Source organism: Aphanomyces invadans (genome assembly GCF_000520115.1).
Source record: "Aphanomyces invadans strain NJM9701 unplaced genomic scaffold supercont1.26, whole genome shotgun sequence".
NCBI lineage: Eukaryota > Oomycota > Saprolegniomycetes > Saprolegniales > Verrucalvaceae > Aphanomyces > Aphanomyces invadans.
In genome coordinates this window covers 572,732-593,067 of record NW_008580171.1, presented here as the reverse complement: position 1 = coordinate 593,067, position 20,336 = coordinate 572,732, and the positions used below count along the sequence as shown (strand labels likewise).

Here is a 20,336-nt window from a genome sequence, read left to right as displayed (position 1 = left end):
AGAATTGACATCACTGCGTTATTGTATACCCAATGCATAGCCCAAGTACAAGACGGACGTGGATGGGACTCCTTCAAGAAACGTAAAGACACGACGGATGTGGAGTTTTAGGAGCCCATAACTCGATCATAATCTCATTCTGCATTTTGCCTCCAACTTCCAAAGTCTCCTCTCCACCGCGCTATCCGGCTTTCTATCCGGATCCAGTTTTCCTCTGCAACAGTACCGGAGTCGTTACACCCCTTCACACAGCATGTCGTCGTACACCATAACATCTGCCACGACGTCTGGCTGTCGAACGCTGCGGCCGCGATTCGTCGTCGCACTGCTGGGCTGCCGACTTCATAAGCTGCAAGATGTTCTTCATGCACCTTGACAGGTGGCCAGGCGGCAGGCCATACGTCTTGGCTGCCACGTACAACCTTTGGCCGGATTTGGGGTCCACAGCTACAATGCGAAATGTGTTGCCCGACGTGTGGAAACGTTCCAGCCGCGTGCACCAGCCGAGGGGACAAAACCAGCAACCAAGCTTTCAAACGGACTCGTGGTGGGTTCTCTCCACCATTCCAATCACGGGATTCTCGCAGTGATGAAGCCAATGGCAGAGTATATTTTCGAGGGCAATGGACACGTTGGTCAGCCCACCAGCAATTCCACCGACGTTAGGGATAACAAGACAAACAATTTACACATCTGCGAGTAGACGTTTGGGCAACAAGGCCGAGGTAACCATCAAGCCCTGACGACGAAGTACGAGAAAGTTTGGGCTACAATACGTTGACGGTAGATGGAAGACGGTATTTCACCCATCGTAGACGGGGGAAGGACCGTAAACCTCCCAGAGTTGTTTGCACCCACGAAAATGTCAGCTAAATATGGTCTCTCGTCAGCGCTTCTCGGCCGCGGCCACGCTGCACGGCAAGTCTATCTGCAGTTACGACATGAGGCAGTGAATGTTGTGATCTCGCGGACGAGCTCACTGGTGGCAGCATGCCTCTCAGGACATGTCCAAGCTATAGCGCGCGCTGTGTACCTTATGATCGGCTTACTGCTGACCTGCATGGAGCGATGCACGAGGGCAGCATCCCGCAGCACCGCTGTTTCTTCAGCGGTCATACCTGGCCATAGTCTTGAAACAGTTTGCCATTTACATTCCGCCATGGCCAATGGTGAACCTTCATATCTTTCCTCGTAACGGCAACTCCAGGAGCCTTGCATCGCAATTGGCGATGACAGCGGGCGGCATCCAATTTGTCCGGGGCCAATTGCGCCGCCTCGACCTCAAGTGGCACCTCCCTCGCACCTTCGGAATTCTCTTACTTATCACCACCGTCAGTCGTACGAGCGGAGTCGTCACGACCTGCTACTTGGCGGCATTTCTCGCCGGCATCATCTTCACGTTCTCGGTGCGATGGATTTGGATCGCGATGGGACTCGTGTCGTTGGGTGGAGTCGCCGGACAATGTGTTGTGGCAGGATGGCCCACCCTCGGGTCGAACGACTGGATCCTACTTGCTGGGCTCCAAGTCACTCCGTACAACGTTTCGTTGGATGCCATCGTGATGGTCATGTCCGCATTGTTGTTGTTCGTGCACCGACAAGGCGCCAACACGCACACGTACGCTCCGCTGTATCTTCGACACGTGAAGATTGAATTAAACTGGAGTCGAATCTCCTAGGCGACATCCGTTGCGGCGTGAGGTGTCGGGGGTGCGCACACTGGCTTTTATCTTTCAAACGCTGCCAATCCTGCACACGTGGGTCCTCAAGCTCAAGCTCCACGAGACCATCCATGGCCTCTTTGCATTCGTCGCCGAACTCCTCATTGTCATGTGTCTGTTTATCGCGGCGCTGTCGTCCCGGAGTACGTTTGGCGCTCTTTACTACTTTCTGCTCACAGGTCGACTGGCCATTTGGTCGTTCTGGCTGCCACGACACCACATATTGCATCACCAAAACACACAACTCCCCACGCCTGGCCGTCCCGTGGAGGTTGTGCAGTCGCCGCCGATGCTTAAGGAAACCGCGGCGTCGGCCGCGTCCAACCAAGACGGCTTCGTCAACGAAGCGGCAATCATGATGGTTGCACGGCCAGCGACGGAACCCCAACTACGTTCAACGAGCGACGGTAGTCCCATAGAAGCTCGGATGACCACGGACCAAGAGTCGCATGCAGCGATGGCGCAGAATAATGTTCCATGCTACGTGCCACCGCCCCCACACCCGTTAGTGAACAAGCTCATCGTCCGAGGGCTACTCGTATACACGTTCAGCGTGCTCATCTTCCTGTAAGTCTGCACCCCATCCCTCACATGGCCTTGGTCACGCCTTCCTTGTTGTGCCTAGCCACGTGTATCAGTACCCAGTCCTGCACAAGCATAGCGCGGTCCGCGTCATTGGCAAGTACACTGGGGCGTTTGTGCTGCCAGGGGTACGGCAACTACTTCGCCCATGTGTCCTCACGAAAAGAGTCTACTAGACGGTCGCTGACAACTGGCTCGACTACATCTTTCTTACTGCCATTGTCGGACTCTACGTCTCTCTTGCGAAGATGCGGTCGTTCTACGCGTCGTACGAAGTCTTGCCGCTCCGGGTGGACCCGCCGAGTCGCCATTTTCAAGCGCCGGTCGTGATGCGTGTGCTGCGAAATGAGTTGATCGCTGCATGTCTTGGCATGTTTTGGGCCATCTCGTATCCGTCGTACGCGAGTTTGGGGCTGTTTGCTCTGTCGCTTTTGACTCTAGCGACCCACGGGTTGAAAACTCAGCGCCTCGCTACGCTTCAGCCGATCGTGCTGTCGCTCACGACACTCTACGCGGTGTGCACAGGGCTGGTGCAGTACACTCTGATGATGCCTGCGCTGCAACCTGTCGTATCAACGCCCGACCTGGCTTTGGACGGACACACTCACGTCGACTTGGCCATTCAAAATGCCGTTCTTGTGTCTTTGTGCTTGTGCCAACGAGCGCGCGTTCGATACGCCCGACCTGTCGGCGACGCAAGTGCCCCCACACCCGCCGAACCCCCATCGCCCCATCGCCTCACCTTTCTCAACGACACGGTAGGCAGTCGCCCTGTACATCAGCACTGAGTCCATGCTGCTAGTGGAATGCGTACTACCACGTCATGCAATTGTGGTGCGTGGATGCCAAGGGCGCCTTCCTACGCCACGTTGACTCGATGGTGCTTTTTACAATCTACGGTGAGCCATCATCCCAACGCTGCGTTCTCGAGCCTGAATCGGTTGGCATGCTACTAGTCGTTGTTCTCAGCACATCGGTCAACTTGTTTCAAACGGGATCGCTCGTTCTTGCCACGTATCTGGCGCTATTCCACCACCACCGACGGCGCCTCTGGCGCGTGCTGCTGGTCTACACGCTGGCCGTGTGCCTGACGCTGTACACTTGGAACATTTCGTGCCCGTCCTCGACAGCACTACATGAGCTCGTGGGGCTGACGTGCTATCGAAACGTCGACACGGCAACGGCACCTCCGACATCTGCCCCAACCGTGGCGGCAGTCAACGCCCCGGAGGCAGGGACGACAGCGATACCGGGGAACTTCGTCGCGCCCAATGCAACCACAACGCCTGTATCGACGCCACCCTCGAGGGCTGTTCGGTCCGCGTCGACCGCCCCACAGACCACATCTGGTGCCGTTCTCGACATTGGTACTCTCGGCGGGTTTAAGATGCAGCTCGCCGACAACAATGCAGCCTTGCCGAACGGCAATGCTACGCCACAACCCGCTTCGACAACCAGAGCCACCTTGACGACACTGTGGGGGGCCCCGCTCTTCAATGCCCAGCTCATTCTGATCGCGCAAGTCGTCCTGCAGCTCGTCATTTACACGCGAAAATGGCACACCTGCGCGCCAGACACAACGCGGCTCCCCATTTACTTTGTCTCGCGGTGCACGACCGAGATCGACCGCGTGTTTCGCGTCGGAGGCGTCGTCGTTTGCTACGTCGTCCTTCTCGCACAAGCGTTTACGTGGGAGGTACGTCGGGGCGGCCACGTGACGATCGTCGGGCTCGTCCAGCTGGTGCTGTTCCTAGCGCTCGTTGATTCGCACGTGACCAACCTGTGGCTCTTTCCACGCGGGACGGCGCATTATCGAAAGTTGTGGCGCGTTGTGCTTGTCGTGCAGCTTCTTGTGGTCGTGTTGCGATACTTGTACCAGTTTGCGCCGGTCTCGAACGCGATCTTGACGCACTGGCTGCCCCCGTTCTGCACGATGGATGACGTCGGGTTTGAATCGCTGTCGTCGACAACGCATTTGTCCAACTTGTTTGGTTACTTGTTTCCCACCGTTCTCGTACGACGGAAAGCCGTTTGTAGCTAGCTACTAACGGGGCGCTGTTCTTCTAGATGGCGGGGTTGGCGGCGTGGCAGATCGCCAGCATGAACCAGCCCGTGGTCCCCATCACGATGCCGGTGCAATTTCAAAAGGAATGGGTGTGGTTGTGTCGCGCCATGTCGCGGAGCTCTGTCGCGATTGTCGCCCTCGCGATGCTCTTAGCGACCGACACGATCAACTTGATGGGGTTTCTGTACTACCTCAGTGCCATCTACGCCGTCCTCAATCGCAAATTCATGGCAGCGTGGCCGTATTTATTCACGGCGTCCTGTGTGGTCTTGCTCGGGACGTACGTCCTTCAGCTCAACTTGGTCTGGTTCGACACCGCCAACACAACCGAGACTCGGCAGTGGCTGCGGTTGCCTCCGCCAGATGACTCCGTGACTTTATGGACAACAAGCTGCGTGCCTCTATTGATGATTGGGCTCTGTGCGCTACAGCGCGTCGGGGCCCTCTTCGAGCCGACATTCCCACCGAACTGCAGTCCAACATGGCTCGAGCTTATGTATGCAAACCACGTCGTTCCGCTCTTCACTCGCGACACCAGCGTCACGTTGCTCATGCTTGCTCTCCTCGTATCGTGCTTCGTCCATCTCAACGCCGTGTCCATTGTGTACATGGTCGTCGTGCGATGCGTGATGCTGACCGACTGGAACGAGCCCAAGGTGCACCAGACGTACGTTCGTGTCTTGACGGGGGTACTTGTCGGGGTTTCGATCGTCCAGTACCTCCTGCTGTTGTGGTTTCCGGCGTGGCTGGTGGTCCCATCGGCGAAGCTGCCGCCGTGGACTTGGCTCGACACGCCGTACCAAGCTTGGCTCATGCTGTCTTTCCAAAACAAGTGGTCCCTCGTGGCAGACTTTACCTCGTTATTCGCTCTGCACTTGATCCCGCCGCCGCCAGCCGCACCAGCTTCCGCTGGAGCAGCCACATGTGATGCCACACTCCCCGTGGATCCAGCTGGCCATGCAGACGTGACAATTGCACCTGCACTTGCACCGACGACGCCACCCTTGTCGCTCCAAGTATTTGTGGCCAATTACTCGATCTCGGTCGTGTTGGTGGGGGTGTTTATCACGGGGTGCGCCCAGTTCGGCGTCGCGTCCGGCCTGTACCTTGGCTGGTCCATCTACATGCTTTTTCACCTGGACCGGTTGGACTGGCAGCCCATCTTGCTCGAGTCGTTGCAAGCGTACAACTGGTTCTACCTCCTCCTTCTCGTCGTGTACCAGTGCCCTTTGTTCAACGATATCACGCAGACATGCACGCTCGGGACCAACCAACCTCTTGGCGACGGAATCTGTTTGTCCGTGCCAGTTGCTCTAGGCCTGTACAAGGCCCCCCGGTCGCTCGACACGGCGACCATCGGCTCTGCTACTCCATCGACTTCGACCATGCTTTCCATCGCGATTTTCGTCATGATTGCGATTCAAATGCAAGTATTTGCATCGGCCCCATATCGACTCGTCCTGGAGGTACACATGTGATGGTGTGCCGTTGAATTGAACCGCGCGTAGAGCCACCGCCGCGACCAAGAGCGATGTCTCAAGCGCGGGTATGCCATGAACGACCACTTGGCCAAAGTCCGCATCCAGCAGTGGCGTCATCTTAAGCTTGAAAAGCAAGCTGCGATCCAGCGGCTTAAAGCGATCGTGTCTAAGTTGGTCAACAAGGTCGAAGAAATGATGGACATTGCTATGGGGTACGGTCGCTCGCGCCCAGCCACACATTGATCCTGTACTTGTTGGCCGTAGGCTGCACTACTCGCTGCCCCCAATGGCCCCCCACCGCCCGAGGGTCGTGTCCACGACGCAAAATTCCATCACCCTGTCGTGGGACGCACCCGAGTCCAAGATTCATAAAATCCGAGGGTACCGCATCTCGCGGCAAACATGTCCGTCCATGACGCTCTTGGGGGACTTTGGTGACGTTGTGAGCGTCCCAGCCAGCCAAACGATGGCCGAAATCCACGGCCTTCGGCCTGGAACGAGCTATCAGTTCAAGGTCGCTGCCGTGTCTCGCATGGGCGAAGGGCCGTTCAGTGTGGCCAGCGAACCTGCAGGTAACGCAATGCACGGCCTCGGCATGGTGTAAAGCCATGCTCTAGCGACCGTTGAATTGGACTGGGGGGATGCGTGCACTGCAGGGTGGTTGAAAGCGCACCGAACGATCGATCACAAGAGCAACTGGATGCATTACGCCAAGTTGTTCATGCCTTGGGCAGTCCCGACAACATACAGCCAGGTTGGTCGAGTCGCTCATTTGGCGTCGCGAGGTCAATTCGTCGGCTTGGTGTAGCGCTACGTTATCGTGGATGCAATGTCGATCACGTTCTACAAGAGTGAAGTGCTTGCGATTAAACATCGCCGCGGCGCGGACAAGGCGCGGGTGAAGCGTAGGCCGGGGCTGCCGCCTCGCCACCCAAACAAAGCCACTGGAGCGGCTGGCACGAAGCAGTATCCGTCGTACTTGCTGTCCCACGTGACGCGGCTAGACTTGTCCGAACATCAGCTCCGGCTTGATGAAATGTCACCGCTTTTGTACTGCATGGAGCTGACGATTGCGCATGCCAAGGGGCCGGACAGCATTCATTTTTCCTTTCAACCAGAAAACGCCGCGCAGTTTGACCGGTGGATCGTCGCGCTGATGTTTGTTGTGCCGCCACAATCGTTGGGGGCCCGGTTGCTCGCCTACCGACAAGCTCAAAACTTGGCTTTTCCCGAGCGGATCATGCAGGCGATTCTGGCCCCGAGCACGTGCCTGGATGAAAGCAGCGCCAAGGTCGGTACGGACAAGGTGGCGGCGGCGCCGCGGACATTCCCTTCCGCCAAACTGTCACGGTGGATCGACCCAGTCACGCAGCGTGCAATCTACGCGAATGCTTATCGCCTCTTTTGGGTACGTCGAGCTTGCCGTGTGCGGTGGGATGGATGAACGAATGTGGTGCTTAGTCCTTGCAAGACAGCGCGCTGCAGGGAGAGAGCATTGCATGCCCAGACGACATCGAGTCGGACGAATTGCCTTCGTGGACGGAATTCCGAGTCGTCGTCACGCACGCCATTCGCAGCCATAGCGCCAAACTGTGCTACGCGGCATTTGTCGCGGCATTTTCGCGCCAAGTACGTTTCCAATCTGGCCTAGTGTCGACGACGTGGATCGTGATGGTGATGCAGGGTGACGCGCTCAATGTGGTGTATGTGGCCGTTCTGTTTGGGGTCCTGTTGTGCGAGAACCCTCGTCCGCGCGCCGCCCTTTGGAAATGGGTCTTGAAATACGTACGTAGCCCTCTTCCGTCCGTGTGAGGTCCATGACCGCCTGCGATGCTGCTAGTCGTTTGCCGTGGTGCTTGTGCGGTACATGTTTCAGCTGCCGTTCTTTTGTCATCATTACACAGTCCACCACACCTTGTATCCCAGGTTTGGCCCTTTGTAGCCATCGGTTGGCCTGACACGGGCGGCGCCGTAGCTTCCAGCCGTTCTGTCCGGTGACCCTACTGAATGCCACGACAACCGCCAGAGTCCAACCCATCGTGCTGCTGGGCTTGTACAAGTTTGACGGGTCCGCCAATGGTGATGTCAACTCGACTTTCCAGGGACTCCAGTGGAACTTTGTCGTGATTTGCTCCATCTTGTTTCATCGGCGAGAACTCCAAGCTCGCGGGTTTTGGGTCTATCCAGGCAACGAAGCGCTCCAGTGGACGCGGACGGCGCTGTGGAAGCGACTGTTTCAGTCGCGGCGATCGTTTCAATTCGACGACATGGGAGGGGATGCGCTGCAACAAAACCCGGTGGTCATTCCCGACGTCCAGCAAGTTGACGACGTCGAGCATGCGGACCGCATGTCGCGCCTCGACTCCAAGGACTCGCTTGACGAACGTGACTTTGAGCTGGCCGACTACCTGGCCAAGAAAAACAATGAGCCGAAAGCAAGCAAAAGTAGAAGCGACTCCAACACCGCCAACCCGCCTCCATCGCGCCACACCGCGCAGAAGGCGTCCATGGACTTGACGTGCCACCTCGAACGACTTCTCGAGAACGAATCGCCACTACCGCCGGTGGTTTTGAACCCCATGGCTCCTTCCTTTGACCACGACGACGACAGCGATGACACCAGTGACGACGAAGCGACTCCTCAAATTGTCACGGTGTCGGCTAAACCCACAGACAAAGGCAAGCATTTGAGCGCAATGGACAGCGGTGAGATTGGTCGCCAACACGACGTTGCGCTGGCGTCGCCTCTGTTCCCCCGTGACCAGCAGCAGGAACTCGGAAAGAAGAGCCGCTTTCAATCGTGGCTCTCGAAGCATGTGCGTTGCAAAAACGATATTGGCGCCTCCATGGATTCACTTCGGACGGTAGATGCCCAGTTGGATGGTGGAGTATTACGGCGCGCTACTGCCACGGCCGCCGGTCCATTGGGACCGAGACATCAAGTGTGCCGTGGCGGGCGCCAAGCCCGGTCGAGACTACGTTTTGCCATCGTTTGCGCTCCACGTCGTCATCTTGGCGTACACCGTGCTGTTCTTTCAAAAGTTTGGCAACGCGGTCGAAATGACCGCGCTGTTTTCAATCACGTCGACGTTTGAAACATCGCTCTTGTCTGGGTACATGGTCGGCCTCGTCTTCTTCCACGTGATACTGGTGCTATGGGACCGCGTGTCGTACGTGTACAGCTCGTTGGAGTCCAAGTTGTGGTGCCACTACTTTATGCTCGTGGGCGTCCACGTTGTCGTGTGGCTCGTGTTGCCGTTGCACACGGGGGTGTACTTTCACGCGAGCCCGTCCTTGGTCGTGCTGTACCTGCTCCAGTGCGCCGCGATGGGGGTCAGTGCCGCCCAACTCAAGCACGGCTACGTCGTGTTTCGCGGGAATCCGTTTAGCCTCCGCCACGCGACCAAGCTGTCCAAGACTCTGTTTAGCGTTTACATGGCGATCCCGTTTGCGTTTGAAATTCGCACCCTCCTGGACTATCTTTGTTCGACGACGGCGCTTGACATGCAGTTGTGGCTTGTCCTGGAAGGCATTGGTGCCCACTTATTTCTTGTCAAGCTCCAGATGGAAGGCCGCGTCCAAGATGGTTTCACGTTGCAGGTGCGATGGACACACGTATCACGTGGCTGTGACCGTGCGTGCCATTGCAGGGAAACCAGCGGCAACCGTGGCAAGCCAAATTCAAATCGGCCGGCGTCTACTTTGTAGCTCTCGTCGTGTGTCTCCTGGCGCCGATGGTCATGTTTCGCACGGCCAACCCCACGACGATCCGCAACCCCGTGCAGCACGCGACCATCACGTTTGGGCTCCTTCAGCCCGACGGGACGTTCCAGCAGTTCTACAATAGCGGTATGCGCCATCCCATCACGCCAAGTTGACGATGTCGATGGATGGGTTGGTTGCCAGAGGAGAACGAGAGTCCAGCGACGCAAAAAGTCGTCGTCGCCAACGTCGAGACCTACGTCCAGCAAGTGTCGTTCATGGAGTTTTCCAACGACATGTGGAGCAGCTCGCCGCCGCCTCATGGCGCGACTAAACTCGACGGAAGGGATTCAGTGGCGGATGACGATTGCATTCATGCGGGCGGCCCCCGAGGGCCAACAATTGGTACGCTTACGAAGGGGCAAGTGGTCTTCACGTTGGCCCTGTCATGATGTTAGGTGACGTACGATGTCGTGTCCCCCATAACACCCAAGCAACGCACGAAGCTCATGCGGATGATGGACGTGTCCCTGCCGGACGAAATCACTTCCAACAGCCTCAATTCAGAAGTCCTGATCATTCCCGCCATGTACCCACCCGTGTTGAATGTCCCAGCGGCCAACTCGCCAACGGCTCGGGCACCGTACATCCCCCGCGCGATTCAGGTGCCTTCGTCCAGCATGTCGGATCACCATGAGCCTGTGCGACAGATCCAGCGGTCCACAGAAGTGAGCGGGAGTTTCTGGACGCTGTCGTCCGCCGATTCCATAGCGTATGCAAACAGTACGGGGTATGTCCGAGGCGCGCCTCTCAAACACCGAATATGGATGCAGGAGTGGCCTACAACCAATGTTGTCGTGCTAGGCTTGTGGACAACTCGACCACGATTGCGTGCGAAGTGCAGGGGCTCTGCTTCGTCATCGTGTCGGACAACATCGTGGCGGGGTTGAAGACATTGGGGATTGGCACGTACGGCCTCACGGCCACCTATGTCTTTGTACGCCTGCAACACGACGAGCCGTCCACTCGAACCGTCGCTCACGCTGTGCGGTGATGTGCCTCCAGGTCATCTTTACCATCGGGGGCTACGTCAAGAACGCGTTGCGCGGGTCCGTCAACGACGTGTTGTACCAGGAATTGCCCAACCCAGACGACTTGATGGACTTGGTCGAGGTTGGTTCCATCGGTTGCCGTGGCTGGATCCGGTGACGGGTGGTTGCGTAGGGAATCTACATTGCCCGGAAGGAAGAGTACATTGGCCACTTGAAAGTCGGTCTATCGTTCCCAGGAGATGGACCTGACAGGGGCAACGTGAATAGGACGAAGCGCGCCTCTTTGAGACGTTGATACGTGTGCTGCGGTCCCCCGAGACCATGCTCAAAGTGACCGGTCCCAACATCATCCACATCCCGACTGTCAAGGAAAAGATCGATTGAAGTGGGGCATGCGTGATCGACGGCATGGAACGAAATGAATACGTTTTGTAGTCGTCGTGTCCCTGCTATGCCGATGGCACGACAGACAGGGAATGGAAGGGCGAGGGACAGAAGTCGAGAGCGCTCCATGCACAGCAGGCCGCAATCAGGACGTGCTCGGGCAGTTGCGTTGTTTTCGTGAGAGTTGCCGACGTCCTGACCATCGAAACCCCCGTTAGGAGATTTCCAAACGATGGATGGGCAGAGCATGGAGCGCTCCAACGGAACACTGCTACCACCGCGGATTGCCATCGCCCACAGTATCGGTGTGAACGCCCTCACCCCCCACAGTTTGCATTGGGATGATTCACGCAACTACATCGGACCATGCGAACACCATGCTGTGGTGATCGAATGCGCCATTCAATCCAAGCGACGGCTGGTTGCCATAGGAATGCCCAACGGGGGATGCGCTCGAAAGTGAAGGGGGCAGACGTGGGATGGCGACAAAATGCCCCGTGCGACGGCCCCTGATTTTGTGTAAAGCTTGGCCATCATCGTCCGTAGAGGGATAGAAGGGATCGAGGCAGTTGACTCAAAATCGATATTTGCCAAGCCAAGACTCCATACTTTGATCGACCTGCGAGCCATTCAGCGAGAGGGCTCTTGACGACGGTTCAGAAAGGAAAGACTTGAGCTGCCTCGAAGAGGGCAGCTTCTTTCGGACGTGGTAGTCACATATTCATGAGTCGGTAGCCCTCCATTGTTCTTGGAATGCAGTTGCCCACCAGTCGGGCTGTCGTCCCACAGATTCATTTTGCGCGCTGCCAGTGTGAGTGTTGTCGCAGATCGCATACAACCAACCTCGCCATCGACGGAGGGCGACTTGCTCTGTCGAAGATTTGACACCGCGCTCTCTGCATTTCGTCGGCTCGACGATTTCGCAAACCTGTTGGCCCTTGGCCTTTCTCACCCATGAGTTGGAGCACATAGATGCATTTTCGACAATGGATGTGGGAGAAGGACCTAGGTGCAGCAGGACGAGGTAACCACGATGTTAAGTCCGAGTGGTCGCCGTTCATTACGACATGCCACCCCGAAACATCGCCGAGCCAGCTGTGGCACGGGGTGTGGCATTATGAAATTTACATCCTGGTCCGTCGTGCGATGTGGCTGTGCATCACAATTCATATTTCCACGCGAGGTCTCCCCCTGACTATGGTCCGCGTCCTTGCCGCCCTGGCGTGTCCCGTGATCGCTAACGCCGCCCCGGCCATCCTGCATTATCGCTTCCGCATCACGGACAAACTGCACGAGTTCGAAATCGCGTCGATGGAAGCGGCAATGGCGGACCCTGTTGAGAACTGGTATTATCAAACACTCGACCACACTAACGCGTCCAATACCAAGGTGTGGTAACAACCGTACCAATTCTTCAGCGACCAATTCTACGGCGGCGCGGGCTCCCCCGATTTCTTGTACATCGAAGGCGAGGCGTCGCCGCGATCGGTGGCGTCGTCTGGGCTCTTCATAAACGAGCTGGCCAAGAAGCACAAGGCGATGGTCGTGTCGTTGGAGCATCGACGGCAAATCCCAACCGTTCCCGGACCTCAGCACGGCCGGCCTCCAGTACCTTGCGCAGACCAAGCGTTGGCCGACTTGGTGCGATTCCAAGACTACTTCGCGGCCAAGCAAAACTTGACCAAGAGCAAGTGGGTCGCGTTTGGTGGGAGCTACCCCGGCATGTTGGCAACCTGGCTCAAGCTCAAGTGCCTGTCGCGGTTCGCGGGACCTCGGCTCCGATCCACACCAAGGATGACTTTTTCGAGTACAGCGACATTGTGAGCCAAGGGCTTCGGTACTGTGGCGGTGACAAGTGCGTCGATCGACACGATCCAAGCTGGTACGACGGAACTCGACAGGTTGGTGGCCAGCGACCAGGCCGATGACGCCGCCACACTGAAGGCACTATATAACCCGTGCACTCCTTTCACGAACGACGACGACCGGAGTGTGTTTGAAACGCAAGTGTTTGGCGCGTTCCAAGGCGCGGCACAATATGCGGCGGACGGCACGACCGACTTGACGCGAATCTGCAACAAAATCGCGGCGTTTTCGGTCACCCCCGTCGAGACGCTGTCCCAGTTCGTGGGCACCACGGGCGGCGACACGTGCTCGTACAGTGACTTGTAAGGCAACATTCAGTCCTATAGCATTGTCACGATCGGCTCCGACGCGCGGGCACGCGCTTGGTTCTCCAAACGTGTGCGGAATTCGGGCCAGACCACGGCGCGTTTGCTCATGTACGGCACCGTCCCAGTCGTCCAGCACAAACTGTGCGCGGCTGTGTTTAACATCACCGACAACGATGCCCGTGCTGCGGCAACTAATAGACGTCCGGCGGATGGAAATCAACGTCGACAACGTCATCTTCCCGACGGGGACGATCGATCCGTGGGACGGTTTGGCCTTGAACAACAAGACGGGCGTCGTCAACTCCAAGTCGGAGGTTGTCGACATCCAAGGCACGTCGCATTGCCGCGCCATGTTTTCGCGCAGCGGCCACGTGGTGTGGGCCCATGAGCGCATTGAAAGCGCCATCGATGGATTCCTGCGCAACCAGTGCTAACCTGTTGACTTGTTGGAACTGTCGTCGACGTGTGCTCGATTCAATGGCGCCGTGGGACCACCGGAACAAACTACTAGTGTCATGGCAAGCAGAGCTGTGTGTGCAGACAAACCCATCCCATGTTGAGCCGTTGGCTGTTGCGGTTGTGTCAGGTAGCAAAACATGTAAACGGTGATAGCGGACACCACGAAACCCGCCTTCCTGAATGAGCCAGGTCGTCCCATGCGTGCTGGCTGAGTGTAGATTGCTTGGGAAGTCGTTTTTCACGTCGGCGACGCGAGATCTATCGGTGAGTGCGTCCAGTACCATAGCAGATTGGCTTGTTCTAGACTGGCACGTCGACGATGCTTTAACATCCGCCTAGGGTCGAACGAATTCCAGCCAAAGTCGAAGGACGCTGACGAGGTGGATGTGTAGACCTCGGTGCATCGAGTGCACGACCGAGCGTTCAGGCAAATACAGCCCTGCAAGGAAAACGTATATGGGTATGACGAAGCCCGTTGGTGTTTCAGCATGCGATCGATTCCTTGTGCACGTGCTGCCGCGGGAATTCGCGCAGTGGTCGAATGAAGGCACGTGCGAGAGATGCCCGGCGATCTCGCTAACCTTTACCAATCTCCTGCAGTTGTGGAAAGCACTCTTCTGGAGATACGCGGGGGTGCTTGGATTCGGCGTGAGCAATCATTTGCGGACCCTTGCTCGTGCTTGCGAATGGCTGGCGGCAGATTTTGCACATGAATGCTTGGGCGTCGGCGGCAGCCTTCGCCTTGGACTCACTCGAGACTGCTGTTCCTTTCTTGGCTGCAGCCTTCCTTTCCTTCTCCTTCTTCTTAAGCTGCATCTGCAGCTTGTTCATCGACATGTCCGCGCAGGTCCTGCTGCTGATGTGGGGAATATTGTGATTGGTTTCCGAGACCACGACATGGATGTAAAAATCAGTTTAATACCTCAATTCATTGTAAAGGGCACTAAAGGGATCATACTAGTAACGTCTGGTATTTCTTGATAGTACCTGTTTGAAACGTCAAAGCATTCAACATAGCGCCATTTGATTGGCTAGATTGCACCTTTCCAACAAATAAAAAACAGCAAAAAATCTTCGTTAACGCGTTTCCTATCCGCACGACGTTGGTGCCACAAGATCGCGGCCGCCACGTCAAGAGATGTATGGTGCGATCACGTTGCTGCAGCAGCCGTCCATGCAGCATGACGGGGTAGAGACATCTCCTCTTGTGCCCAAGCGTCAGTTGCCACGGTCCCTTGCACTCCTGTGGCTCACAGTAGGCTGTGTGAGTTTGTCAAGCATCGTCCTCGGGATTTCGTCCGTTGTCAAGGGCGTCACGCCCAACGTGAGCCACGGCGAGGCAGTGCCACAACAATTCGCTTCTCGCAGTGTGGACGACAACGCGCTGGGGTGCTTTCCCGTGCCGTCGATTCAAGTATTTGAGTGTCCGGTCGTCACCACCATCGACATTGCTCAATCGCTGGCAGACCGCAGCATTCCGTTCCCCGCGACTCAAGCCGACTTGTGCTACACAAACACGACATTTCACATTGCATTCTCGACCCACGAAGAGATGAGTTTTCTCACAAATCCTTCGTACGGCCACAACGACAACATTTGGGAGTACAACGTGTTCGAAGCGTTCATCGCCCTCGGCACGGACGATCCGGTCGAGTACTTTGAGTTCGAAGTGTCGCCGACCAACCAAACTTACAGCGCGTATATTTTGAACCCGCGCAAGGACTTTAGCCCGCCCGTGGGGCATTTCTACGTCGGTGGCGACGAAGCAGAAGCCCGAGCTCTGGGCATCCAAGTCGTCACCGAGACGGATCGCGCTACCCACACGTGGGTGTCGGTGGCTGAATTGCCGCTCGGTTTGTTTGACGTGACAGCACCTCAAGGCACACTGTGGCGCATGAACTTCATGCGAAAAATCACCAACACCACGATCTTTCCAAACCAGCATTGTGGTGCTTGGAACGCGCCCAACCAGTACAACTTCCACGAAACCCCGTGCTTTGGGCGCGTCCACTTTGTCGCGTCTCCATCCCCAAAAAACGCTAGCATTACGTGAGTGGACGACGTGCAGCAGTGCAAGCATTGCGTGTGGCCCCGTGCTAACATGAATTTGTCCGTATTCTTGCCGCTTGTCGACACCATGACAGGTGTCGATTCCATCGATCGCGATTTCCTTTCAAGGAAAGATGGCCAACGGGTCGCACGACTAGCTTGAAACGAAATACTGTCGCGCTACAAGGGAATCCGCACCCCGTGCTACGTTGGTGAACTACGCCTGCCACGAGTCAAACATGAGATATCTCGGGCACTGCACGCGGCCTTTGACCACACCATCACCAAAGGAATACCGCGACATCCTTCCCCATCACGTCCGCCCCCACGGCATCGCTCCAGTCTACACCCCACCACGCCTCGTCCCCTGCGACCATGACATCGTCGAGCCCTCCGCCATCGATTCTTGTGCACGTGGCATCGACGCCTTGGCTTGTTGGGGCGAGCACGTACCCAACGACAGCTCGTTGCAAACCCATGTTATTCGAATTTGGAAACGTTGGTCTGTCGTGGGGCGTCCTCCATTTTCACCCGATCCGGACGATGCGATTTTCGCTCGTGAGCCTGCAGCTCCTCGTGGCGTTGGCGCTGCTCTCGAGCATGTTGTTTGTGTCCAAGTTATCGTCGTCGCTCAAGCACGACTCGGCCATCTCCATGCTCCAATCGATTCGATTTCGCCGTGCCCAAGAGAACCAGGACAGCGACCCCACTGAGCCTCGTGCCCTGGATTATGCGAGTGCGCTCGACTTGCTCGCGACGATTGAAGTCTCAACGGACGACCCGTATTTTGTCCTGTTGATGAGCGGAATGCTCGCGTCGGGTCAGTACTGGTGCTCCGACTGCGAGCAAGCCAAGATGCCTTTGGCCCGGGCGTTTGCCGCAACGGGGGTCCGGCATGCGGTCGTTGGCGTTGGTTCGCGCGAAGAATGGGCCAACGCATCGAGTCCGTTTCGCGTCGGACCGGTATTTCATGTGAACGAAGTCCCTGCGTTGCTGCGGTACGACGGCGATCTCCACACCACGACCGTCCTCACGGGCCGCGCATTTCTCTCCGACGAAGCCATGCTCCTCGCGCTCTTGACTCCACGACCGTCGCCACCGACCGTGGTGCACGTCGACACTGTCGAAGCACTGGCGACGTACTTTGACGAGTACACGATGTCGAGGTCCAAGCACCCCCTCTTCGTGTACTTTGTATCAGGCACAACACCGACTGGCGAGCTCTGGTGCCCTTACTGCGCCAAAGCCGAGCTGCCCGTGATGGCGTATTTCGATCGATTTGCGCCCCAAGACGCTGTCCTCCTTCGCGTCGTGACAGCGGCGTCCCTCCAGGACTGGCGGCGGGACGACAATCCGTTCAAAGTGCAGCAAGTCATCGTGATTTCTGGCCTACCCATGCTAATTCGAGCCAAGCCGCAACGGCTCGACACCGCCGCGCTCGAGTTTGAGGAGTACACTGCATTTTTCGAGGACACCGCGCTCTTGACCGCATTCTTCCAAGGGGCAGCATATGCCTGACGGTTTGAATGGAAGAAACCGATGTGCATCCTTGCCGTGTTTGGCGCTTGGGGTCGAGGGGGGGGTCGTCGTCTGTGACAGGATAACTCCATCATTGTTCGCAATGTTCGGTGCAGCAAGCGTATGACGAGATTCTATTCCCTCGTAGCCCCTACCCGAGGACCTCTTCTCGTTGCGCTCAGCAAAAGTGCCTCCACCCATGGCCGCACCATGCAGAGCAACGAATGCCGCAATGTCGTGTCCCCTTTGCGGCTGGCGAGTCTCCTCATCCATAGTGTCTATGTTCTGGTAAACAAAAATATCAACAGCAGTTATGTATGCGTGCAGGACATCAAGGAATATCAAGCATGAATATGATACTGGCCCTATAAGCATTCGATACAACGAACGAAATAATCGCAAGACATGCGGCACCACCAGGCGCCACTGGGCCGCAGGCGGCCCAAATGCTTTGGCGTTCGGCTCAGCTTAGTGACGCTGCTGTCTCTGTGTGTGTTGTCTGTGATTGTGTTCTACGTGTGGTGTTTGTCTCGAATGGAGTGGAACCGCGACGCGGCTCCAGGCGAGCACCATGTCCGCTCCGTATCAGTCGCTGCAGCCACCGCAGCCAAGCAAGCAGACAGCACGTCGCCCCCGAGGCGACCAGCAAATGTCGACATGGCGTCTACATCCAGCCACATTACAGCCACCATGGCGCCAAGGTCAACCATAGACGCTCCGACCATTCACCATCACACAGCTAAAACTGCGTCAGCATTGGACACCAGCACACGGCCTTTGACCACACAGGCGCCAACTACCGCGAAATCCTCCTCCATCACATCCTCCCCAATGGCATCGCTGCAGTCAAGTCCCACGACGACCCTCAACCTGTCCTCGGCACATGCAACTACGTTGTCCGATTCAGACTTCGTCATCCTGACGTCCTTTGACGCGACGCAAACGTTCTTGAAGACGCTCGACAGTCCCATTTTTCTGCTGTTTACATGCGGAACATCCCCGGACACGGGCCAAGTGTGGTCGCCGACGTGCGCGGCCGCCAGCGCAGCTGTCGTTGCGGCGTACCAGTCGATCTCGCCACCGCACCGACTGGCCATGGTCCAAGTGGGCACGTCCCAAGAAGATGGCGACAAGTCGCCGTTCCGTACTGACTTTGACATTTTCCTGCACGACATTCCATCCTTGATGCGGTACGAGCGGAACAACCAGGGGTACGCCAATACGAGCTTTGTGCTCGAAGGCAAGTCGGTCGGCAATGCAGCGCTCGTCGAGTTTGCACTGACGGAGGGGCGGTCCACCGGCGTCAGGAAGAAAGCGGTCGACACGATCCGTGACTACGCCTCGTTTCGTACGATGGCAAAGCTGTTCGAAGACACAGCCCCGACGTACTTGCTGTTCCTGTCAGGGTCGTGGCCCCACAACAACCGCGTGTGGTGCGCTTCCTGCCGGTACCGAGAAGCTGTCGTCGAGTACGCGTTCCAGAAGTATGCAGCGCCAAACGCCAAGCTGATCAAGGTCATCGTGGCCCAAATTCCGGCCGAATGGAACAAACACAACCCGTACAAGAAACTCAACGTGCCGCATGTGCCGTATATGCTCGTGCCTCATCTGGACGCGTTCGAGATGCTCTTTTACCAGACGTATCGCGGCGAATTGGACGACGTCCAGATGCTCCAGTCCATGTTTGAACGGGATGCCGCATTCCAACCCGCGGCCAGCGACGTACTCGGCCTGAACTAGAGATATCGATAGAGATGCTATCCATGAATGCAACGTGACTCACCTTCGCCCATCGTGAACGCCATCGTTATGACGAAGGAGGCCTATAGTAGTGATACATTGGCAGGGGAGTGCGAACGTGGCATGCATACAAGCAACTGAATCTGCCAGGACGAATGGAGACGGTGGCACGGACGTCGGCAGTGACGCCAAAGCCGTACATCGAATCGCGCCACGACGCTTGCAAAAAACGTGGTGTCGACTCAAGCCCTGCACTCGCCACCGAGGGACACTTTGCGTAACATGCTCGATCTCACAACGATATGAACGTTCGCCCCAAGGAGAAAGGATGCGCTCTACCAGATATAGTCCGCCGGGAAAAGGAGCATCATGGCCTAGGGCACAACGCATACTGAGCACGGTGGGGTGCCCTCATATGCGTCTTGCTGAACGGACCTGGTTGCGGGCTCCAATGTAATAACGCGGAGTGAATGCAGTGTCGGGGGGCGGGGTGCCCAGCAACGAGATGCCATCGTGTGATTGAGGTTACGTTAAATATTCGTGCTTCTACATCTTTCACGGTCTATGGAGCAAGATGTGTATCATGCCAAGAGCACTTCGTTCGGCTGCAGCACGCCTCGCTCGGCCAAGAAATGGGTGTATCGGCAAAAGTCGAGTCCAAAAAACGTCTCGATATGGCGGAGGACGTCAGATACGTCGTAATGGGTCTGGTTGCGCTTTGCCAGGCCGGCCCTCGTCTCCGTGAGCATTTGGTGCTGTCGTAGCACTTGAACCATTCCGACGAGCATCGAGACAAAGTGCTGAAGCATGGTTTGCCGCTTGTCCAGGTCTGCGGACGACAGGGCGGTGAACAAGGTTAGCCGCCTTGGAGGGAACTGGAGGGCCTCCACGTTTTGGAGCGTCGAGCCACAAATGCAGCAGCTCGTTCGCTTAGCCATTTGCTTGATCATGGTTTGCCTCAACTCTCGAAATTCCGAATACCGCCGGTGGATGGTCCATCGCATTTTGCCCAAGTTGACTTCGACAGCGTATAACACGATGTTGTCCACTCTACGAATGGTAGAGTTCGTATGGAGCCACGCTGCCATGTACTCCGAGTACTCCGCGTCGCCAGGATGCGCGGCATGGAACGGCATCAAGTAGGGTGGTTCCTGCAGCCGCTGTTTCACACATTGGTCGTGGCATGCCAACGACGTGCCAACCACGACCGCCTGCGACGCCCCGAGCGGCGAGGGCTTGTGTATACCAGCCATGAAAAGTATGTGGGCGCTTTCGTATTTAGAGCCGGCTGTTTGCGGCCGGGCGAACTCGGTCGTTTCACCGTCGTCGTCGCGCTGTCTCCGGAACGTCGCGAAAATATCTTGTGACAACCCTGCGACATCTCTGGTGTCACCATCCAATATTGAAAA

General features: G+C 56.8%; 7 protein-coding genes across 7 annotated transcripts; 6 read left to right on the top strand and 1 right to left on the bottom strand.

Annotated features, from left to right (window-relative positions):
* Nucleotides 1-1,229: 1,229 nt before the first annotated feature.
* On the top strand, nt 1,230-11,020 carry H310_10493 (hypothetical protein; the record flags this gene model as incomplete). The annotated part of the gene is made up of 25 exons (XM_008876901.1): nt 1,230-1,618; nt 1,680-2,288; nt 2,347-2,431; nt 2,480-3,061; nt 3,106-3,202; nt 3,260-3,458; nt 3,762-4,317; nt 4,371-5,834; nt 5,877-6,061; nt 6,114-6,421; nt 6,467-6,603; nt 6,658-7,257; nt 7,311-7,478; nt 7,533-7,634; nt 7,690-7,775; nt 7,825-8,665; nt 8,718-9,449; nt 9,500-9,698; nt 9,756-9,956; nt 10,010-10,216; nt 10,262-10,341; nt 10,416-10,548; nt 10,617-10,724; nt 10,776-10,820; nt 10,871-11,020. 25 exons carry the CDS (start codon nt 1,230-1,232, stop codon nt 10,888-10,890), a joined length of 8,133 nt encoding a protein of 2,710 aa, XP_008875123.1. The 3' UTR covers nt 10,891-11,020.
* A 1,164-nt stretch (nt 11,021-12,184) lies between these two features.
* On the top strand, nt 12,185-13,595 carry H310_10492 (hypothetical protein; the record flags this gene model as incomplete). The annotated part of the gene is made up of 5 exons (XM_008876900.1): nt 12,185-12,333; nt 12,406-12,747; nt 12,801-12,842; nt 12,889-13,155; nt 13,250-13,595. The coding sequence occupies 5 exons, from the start codon at nt 12,185-12,187 to the stop codon at nt 13,593-13,595; spliced, it is 1,146 nt and encodes a 381-aa protein (XP_008875122.1).
* Nucleotides 13,596-13,955: 360 nt separating this feature from the next.
* H310_10491 (hypothetical protein) lies at nt 13,956-14,457 on the bottom strand (the record flags this gene model as incomplete). The annotated part of the gene is made up of 2 exons (XM_008876899.1): nt 13,956-14,059; nt 14,202-14,457. The coding sequence occupies 2 exons, from the start codon at nt 14,455-14,457 to the stop codon at nt 13,956-13,958; spliced, it is 360 nt and encodes a 119-aa protein (XP_008875121.1).
* Nucleotides 14,458-14,701: 244 nt separating this feature from the next.
* On the top strand, nt 14,702-15,736 carry H310_10490 (hypothetical protein). The gene has a single exon (XM_008876898.1). The coding sequence runs from the start codon at nt 14,759-14,761 to the stop codon at nt 15,671-15,673; it is 915 nt and encodes a 304-aa protein (XP_008875120.1). The 5' UTR covers nt 14,702-14,758; the 3' UTR covers nt 15,674-15,736.
* Nucleotides 15,737-16,085: 349 nt separating this feature from the next.
* H310_10489 (hypothetical protein) lies at nt 16,086-17,215 on the top strand. Its single transcript, XM_008876897.1, has one exon. It carries the CDS (start codon nt 16,147-16,149, stop codon nt 17,185-17,187), a length of 1,041 nt encoding a protein of 346 aa, XP_008875119.1. The 5' UTR covers nt 16,086-16,146; the 3' UTR covers nt 17,188-17,215.
* A 353-nt stretch (nt 17,216-17,568) lies between these two features.
* On the top strand, nt 17,569-18,979 carry H310_10488 (hypothetical protein). Its single transcript, XM_008876896.1, has one exon. The coding sequence runs from the start codon at nt 17,593-17,595 to the stop codon at nt 18,925-18,927; it is 1,335 nt and encodes a 444-aa protein (XP_008875118.1). The 5' UTR covers nt 17,569-17,592; the 3' UTR covers nt 18,928-18,979.
* Nucleotides 18,980-19,407: 428 nt separating this feature from the next.
* H310_10487 (hypothetical protein) lies at nt 19,408-20,228 on the top strand. Its single transcript, XM_008876895.1, has one exon. The coding sequence runs from the start codon at nt 19,735-19,737 to the stop codon at nt 20,068-20,070; it is 336 nt and encodes a 111-aa protein (XP_008875117.1). The 5' UTR covers nt 19,408-19,734; the 3' UTR covers nt 20,071-20,228.
* The last annotated feature ends 108 nt before the right edge of the window (nt 20,229-20,336 follow it).

Coding starts and splice junctions, on each gene's coding strand:
- H310_10490 (XM_008876898.1), top strand. CDS start 14,759: ATGTATGGTGCGATCACGTTGCTGCAGCAGCCGTCCATGCAGCATGAC.
- H310_10487 (XM_008876895.1), top strand. CDS start 19,735: ATGGTTTGCCGCTTGTCCAGGTCTGCGGACGACAGGGCGGTGAACAAG.
- H310_10488 (XM_008876896.1), top strand. CDS start 17,593: ATGCGGCACCACCAGGCGCCACTGGGCCGCAGGCGGCCCAAATGCTTT.
- H310_10489 (XM_008876897.1), top strand. CDS start 16,147: ATGTTATTCGAATTTGGAAACGTTGGTCTGTCGTGGGGCGTCCTCCAT.